A 7,852-nucleotide genomic window follows, 5' to 3' on the forward strand; every position below is an offset into this window, starting at 1 on the left:
ATGTGGTCTCCCCCGCCAGACGATTGGGTCAAAATCAACTGTGACGTTAAGGTTGGTAGCGACTCAATGTGTGCGGTGGCTTTGGCTAGGGATCATAAGGACTCAATTTTGTGGGTAGCAAGCAATATCCTCAATTTCTTTGATTCGCTTATTGGAGAAGTTGTGGCTTGCCTGTTGGCCCTGGAATTAGCGATTAGTGGGAAGCTTTCTTTTGTGATCGGTGAGAGCGACTCTAAGACGGTGATCAATACTCTGAAGGGAATTTCCTCCACTTGGGGTATTACTAATTATGTAATTCAATGTAAAAAGCTCTCAAACCTTTTGACTAGATGTAATTTTTCGTTTATTTCTAGAAGTTGTAACTATGCAGCTCATAATGTGGCAAAATGGGCTTTCAACTGTAATGTGACTGGTATGGTGGATCCGTCCTCCATTCTAAGTAACTTAATTTGTAATGACCGCGAGGTCTAACTTATTTGGTGTTTTAATATGTCTACGCATTTTTCAAAAAAATAAAAAATAAATATAGGTGACGTTTGATAACATTTTTTTAATCAGTTTTCTGTTTTTAAAATTAAAAAAGTGAAAATATTTTTCAAAATCGTGTTCTATGAAAATATTTTCACTTTTCAATTTTTCAATTGAGAATCAAAATTTTGAAAGCAAAAATAATTACTTTCAATATTTCTTTAAACAGTTTTTTTAATCAATATTTTGAACTTTGACTAGACCCGTACTGGACACAAATCTGGCCCCAACCCTGACGCCGAACCCGGCCCTTGACCCAAACCCAAATTCGATCATAGACCTAGACCTGGCTTAAATAAAATATAAAAATAAATATAAAAATGAACTTTACAGAACATACTTCTGTTTTTAAAATTGAAAAACAAAAGTGGTTAGAGAACACATTTTTATTTTTCAAAAACAAAATTTTTGAAAACAAAAATTTTCTTTTATTTCTGTGACTAAAAAATAAGAAAACAAAAATATTACCAAACACCACCATAGTATATATATGTATATATTTATATTAGATCATCTTCATAATATTGAACTCCAATAATAAGGGAAAATTTACAAAAATACTGGAATTTAGGTTAACTTTTACAAAAATACTGTCATACGGAAATCTTTTCAAAAATACTGTGTTTTTATAAAACACAAAACATAACAACTTAAAACAACAGTAGAACACCTAAAAAATACCAGTAGAACACCAGTGAAAACTTAACACAGTATACTGCAGTATAAAACTTATTAAAAAATACAGTAAAAAAGTAAAAAATACCGCTTGACAGTATTTTTATAAAAAAATGACAAAAGTTAGTATAACATGTAAATTTTTCAATAATAAAGTATAATGTGGTCCAAATTTGGCATATACTAAAAATTGTACCAAATTTGGCACAAAATATAGCATGGATCAAATTTTATACCACAATAAATATCATTTTTTTATTTACTCTTTTATCACTCATTAATATAATTAATAACTTTTTTTATATTTTTATTTATATATTTGATAGTTTTTATAAAAAAAATTTTACAAAAAAAAAAATACAAAAAGCCAGCTTTTATTATTAAAATACTCTACATGGGCACATAAATTTTTATAACTATAACTATTAACAATTTACAAAAATACATTCTCTTTTTGTCGTACACTTTCTACAATTCTCACTTTCAACGGCAACCACCTCTAGTCTCCTGACATCAGAAATTTTGTCTCCAATCGTCGTCGTCGTCGCAAGTCTCATCTCCAAGCCTCGCTGGTGTAGATCTTTTCTCCAAGCCTCGACGTCGTCATCACCAATTCCTAGTTGTCAAGCACGCAACCCCTCCTATGTCGTGATCCAATGGGGAAAACGACATTTCGAATTTGTCTCAGTCGTTCCTATGTTCTTAAGGTTTATTTTGTTGCTATTAATATTTTTATATTAAGGTCTGTAAATTTTTTTTATCTTGTTTAAATTTCATTAATATAAGTTTTGAATTGAGTATTTTTTTTAAAAAATTTGTTCCTAATGTATTTGTTTGCTATTAATTATGTTAATTTGCTTACAAATTTTGTGATTTTCTCTTATTTTATAAGTTTAGTTTTTGTAATATATGTATATAAATGTACAACTGTCATATATTTGATGAAATGTCTTAAAGAAAAGAAATCATCTCCAATTTCAATGTTTATTCTTCTTTAACTTAAGTAGTTTTATATATATATATATATTTTTCTTTGTGTTTATTTAGTTTTGATGATTTAGTATTTTATTTGTAAATTTTTAATGGTTATGTTGATTTATTGTTGTTTATTAGTTGTTTTGTAGTTTTTTATTTTATTTTTATTATTGTATTTTAGTTATTTATAAGTTTAATCATTTTTATTATTTTTATTATATATTGATTGTGGTGTTTTTGTTGTTGTATTTGTTAAATTCTTCATTCAAGTGATATAATTGTGTTTTTTTTTTTAAAAAAAAAATGTGATATAATTGTGTTTTAATTGCTTCTAAGTTTTGTTATCATTATTTGAATCATTTTACTATAATTTTGTTATGCAATGATTGTGGTATTTTTGTTGATGCATTTGGTGAATTCTTAATTCAAGAGAAAAAAATTCCTACAAAAGTATTTAAATTGCACATTAGTTGATTTTAAGTTGAGTTTATATTTTTCAAAAGATAAACTAGATTATTTATCTTAGATTAATGAGTACTGGTACTATTCTTTTTAGTTTTATATTTTATGTTTAATTGGTATTGCTTGTTGGTTTTGTTGTTGTTTTTGGGGTAATTTTTAAGTGTTATGCATTCAGTTGTTGCTACATAGTTGCAATATAGTTTACTTACTGGTGATTTGATATGGATTAGGTGTATTATGCGAATGTTATGTATATTAGTTCAAGTATAATTACAGGGCAGTTTTGTTATCGTTTTTATTTTTTTATCATGTTTATTTTTGTTTGTTTATATAAGCACGATTAGAAACATAAGTTTTACCCGTTTGACTATTTTAGGTCCAAGTGTTATTCTACTTGCACTTACAATGTTATTGAAAATATTAAGAAAAGTAAAGGATGTGATGACAATGTTTCATGTCACTCAATTCAATTATTTTTTTTAGAAATTTTAGAGTACAAATTATTAGGACTGAACATCGGGCAGGTTGACTGGATTTTAGATTTGCAAGTTTCATATTGAAAAAATTGTACCCAGACCCGGCCCGTTCACGTGTTGCAAATTAGCAAGTTTTGGATTGGCGAATTCGGGTTGGGCAGGTTGACCCAGTTAGCTCAGTCAAACTTTTTTTTTATACTCACCTAATTATCTATAAACATACTTAATTATATATGAGCGTAGAGCAAAACCTAAACATTTACTTAATTATATATAAATATATAACAAAACCATTAAATTTAATAAAATATGTATACATATAAACTTTCAACACATTGAAAAAAATGTAAATATGTTGTATTATGTAACTTTTTTTTTAGAAATAGTAAATGTTATTATATTTGAGGTCCAATGTATGTAAAGTGTAATATTTTATTATTATTAAAATTTATGTAAGAGTAAAAAAAATCGGGTTTATGGGCGGGTCTGGGTCCGTCCCGAAATTTGGTCACTTGAAAACTCAAACCCAAAATCTGCCCAAAAGGTGTACCGAGTTGAACCTGACCCGCCTGAATTGAATGGATTTCTTTAAATTTTTGAGTTGGTTGAGTCGGGTCCTGGCAGGTTGGCCAGGTCAGGTCATATTTGGTAAAAATATTCAGCCCTAAAAATTATATCCTTAAGTTGTTCATACTCTTTTGAGTACAATAAGGCAATTCCAAGAAAGTGATTGTTGTAGTGTTTTGTCAATTATTGTTCAGCTTTTGTTTTGTTTTTTTAGTTGTTATGAACAAAGATGTTAAGACTTGTGTTTTATTTTATGGTTTTATTACTTTTCTTGTTTAAGAACATATTGTCAAATTCCTATACTAATTTAAGACAAATTTAAGACAATTTATTATATGACATTTTTGCTTATGTTTTATTAATAATAAAATTGTTTGCCAATTGTATGGCAATGTTGCACCAACTTAATGTATATACACATAAAATGTGTGATAATTGTACGATAAAGACCAACTCCAATTAGTTAAACCTTATAAATATGCAAATATCAACTACGTTGATATATATCTTATGTGATTCACCTGTATACCAATTGTTAAAATTCAAAAAATAAGACAATGTAGTAGTTGTTATAAAATAATATAGAATAATATAAAATAGATGAGAATAAAGAAGATGAAGAGAGAAAGAGAAAGTGAATGAGAATTTCTCAGTTGTTTATTTCAATGGGGTGAATCCCTATTTATACAAATACAAGAATCAAATATTAAGAAACTAAAAAAATAGAAACTAAGAAAAAAGGAATGTTGATTACAATTAATGGTAATAAATAAAAGATTTGGACATCTACATAATTATTAATATTTATAACACTCCCCCTTGGATGTCCATAATAACTGTCTCATTAAAAATCTTGCTGAAAAACTTGATCAAAAGAAAAAGAGTATAGTGTAAACTAACTCTGTAACACCCTAAATAATTAGGCACGCTACCCAAAATACTTATGAAGCCCTAATCCCCTAACCGGGATTACTAATTAAAATAGCGCAGAATTTAAACTTTTATATTAAACAGACTGAAAATAAACTTGTAATATATTTAAACTTTTCAAAATAGTTGGAATCCCAAAAACATTTACAAACTTATTACAAGTTCTTTCTTACTAGCCGACCTAAGCGGCAAAACAGAATACAAAAGTCAACACTGTTAGACCCATAACCCTCTTGGTCTGAAGTGGCATGAACATGTACATTCTTCGCCCTGCTCCTGAAACTCATGGCTGATCAGCTAATGCCTTACCCTTTCCTGCACAGTAGAGCACCCGTGAGCCAAGCCCAGCAAGACAGTATAAATCATAACAAATATATTATGCTCATTCACATATGTCTGTATAGCACAGACCTGATCATTATTTCATCATGCCCATTTATGTCTACGTGGCGTAGACCTATGTGTTGCGCTCACACATCTAATTAAATCTACGTGACGTAGACCCACGTGTTACTCTCACACGTCTAAATACATTAAGGCCTTAGAAGCGGTTCATCTCGGTTATGAGTACCGAGTCCAACCTGATTATGCCTTGAGCACATAATCCTTAAATCTCATTTCAATTAACATGGCATGGCATTTATACACATATATCACTAGGGTAATAACCCTAGGCTATTAGACCGTTCCTATTAGGGTAATAACCCTAATCCCGGTTACTTAACATTCATGCATATCATTCTCAACATAAGCGCCACTGCGCATACTCTATGTGCTAATCACTGTCTTACCTGTTGTCCCGCAATAGTAGAGATTCCAAATCCCCGGGTGCTCCTGACTGTGTGCGGTAATCCTAGTCACACACAATCCGGGATTTTCACAAATAGGGTTAACCCCTGATTTCACATTCATAAAATAAATTCATGGCATTTCAAATACAGATAATCACATAGAGCTCGAAAAGAGCTTTCCAACGGTATAAAGAACGTCCCAAACGGAGTCCCGAGTCAAAAGTTATGGCCAAAATAAATTTCAGCATTTCCCGATGAACTCCAACCGGAATTCCGGATGAACCAACCAGAATTCCGGTTGTCTGGGCAGAGAACACGAAATTTCTCAATCTTTAAACCCCCAAAACTCACTCAAATCATTCCCAAACATTCCCAAACTTTCCAGAGCATCAATATATGTCATAATAAACATATTCCACAACTTAAACCCAACAATTGCACTAAAAATCAAAAAGTGCCATTAAAGCACCAAGCTTGAGTTCCATGAACTCAAGCTTGCTTTTCACAACCAAAATCACAATTAATCCACTTAGAGCAGCTAGGAAATATTATAGGGTCTAAAACACATATTTATGCATCAAAATCCAACAATAAACCCCATAATTTCAGATTGTAAAAATCAACTTAAAATTATGTTCAAACTCCAAAACTTCAAGCTTTAAACTTGAGCTTCAACTCAACCAACTCAATCAATTTTCCAGCTGCAAACACTTCAAAAATCTGAATTCAAGACATGAAAATAACCCTAAAAATTTATCTAGAGCTCAATCAAACACCCAAGCAAGGATTCAAGCATCACATACTCAAATTCAACAAAACTAACTTCAATTCCTTTACACATGCAATCTCAAGAACATTAGCACAAACTTATGCTTTTACAACACTCAAATTCAGAAGTAAAAATCAAGATTAAAGTCATAGGAAACTACCTCAAACTCAAACCAAGAATTCACAACTTCAAAGCTCCAAAACAAGCTAAGAACCAAGCTTTTCTTCAAATTCAACTTTGAAATAATAAGAGGGTTTGGGAGAGAGAGGGGGTCGGCCAAGAGTGAAAGCAAAACCAGAAAATTGCTTTTCATTTCATCAAAAATCAATTTTAATCAAACATAATAATTAGGGGTGAAATGACCAAAATGCCCTCATGGCTTATTATTCACACCTACACCCTCACAAGGGTAAATAAATCTTTTCAATACTCAATTAATTTCAAATAAATTTCAGATTATCATTCATCAAATAAAATGCCAAATTATCAATCCAATTTACATTTCGGGCCCGAACCCGGTTCGGCCCGAAATTCCCGGTTGTGACTATACCGCGCTAACCTGTCAGAACACACCTGAAAAGACAACACAGGTATACTATATAATAATATAGTTCCATTAAGCACGTGATCAAATTAATTTCATAATTTTACCCTTCTCGGGTCATAATTACTAAAATGCCCCTGGCTCACCAACGGGGTCTTAACATAATAAAATTCATATAATTTCACATATATTAAATTATATAATAATATAATTTCCTCAATTATACATAATTATCTAGTTAGGGTTTTGCTAATCCATTTCTTAATTCCGGGTATTACAAACTCCCCCTCATTTAGGCATTCGTGGAGATATTCTAATCAACGAATTTCGATCTTGTCTGTCGTCTTCTCAAATATTGATGTTGGTAATAACTTTGTGAATAAGTTTGCAAGATTGACACTTGATTGAATTTGTTGAACACCAATATGCATTTTCTTGAAATGTATAAAGAAAAATTTTGTGAAATGTGTTCTAATTCTATCTCCTTCAATGTACCCTCCTTTTAGTTGAGCGATGCAAGCAGTACTATCTTCATAGAGAACTGCTTGTGTTGATACTTCTTTATTGAGTACAATCCATATATTTCCCGAATATGCTATGTCAATGATCTCACTTCCACACATTCTCTACTTGCTTCATAAAATACAAGTATGTTAACATGATTTAAAGTTGTCTCGTTAAAAACCTTGTCAGAAAAACCCAGTGGGACAAAATCTGAGCTAAGGAAAAAAGAGTACAATATATATTTCATATTCATAACTATTTGCAAGTTGCCTCGTTAAAAACCTTGCCAGGAAAACCCAGTGGGACAAAACCTGAACTAAGGGAAAAAGAGTGCAACATGAATATGTCTCCCCCTCATGCACATATGATCCATAATTCTTTTGGTAATAATATGTCTCATGAGATTATTGTTATCACTTTTAAAATATCACCATATACAATCTTTGATCATATATTTTCTACAATTCTTCCATAGTATGTGTGGACTTCTAAATTATAGATGAGGACGTTCGTGGAACATTAATCTTTATCCAACTAATTGTATCATTTATGTGTGTATACAATTTTGTTCATACTAAAATTTAACATTTCAAGTAGATATGAACATAACACATTAATAATAATATAAATT

At 30.6% G+C, this 7,852-nt stretch overlaps 1 protein-coding gene across 1 annotated transcript; it reads left to right on the forward strand.

The window, feature by feature from the left end:
• On the forward strand, window positions 1-471 carry LOC115694996 (uncharacterized). Its single transcript, XM_030622096.1, has one exon. The coding sequence runs from the start codon at window positions 1-3 to the stop codon at window positions 469-471; it is 471 nt and encodes a 156-aa protein (XP_030477956.1).
• The last annotated feature ends 7,381 nt before the right edge of the window (window positions 472-7,852 follow it).

Source organism: Cannabis sativa, chromosome X (assembly GCF_029168945.1).
Source record: "Cannabis sativa cultivar Pink pepper isolate KNU-18-1 chromosome X, ASM2916894v1, whole genome shotgun sequence".
NCBI lineage: Eukaryota > Viridiplantae > Streptophyta > Magnoliopsida > Rosales > Cannabaceae > Cannabis > Cannabis sativa.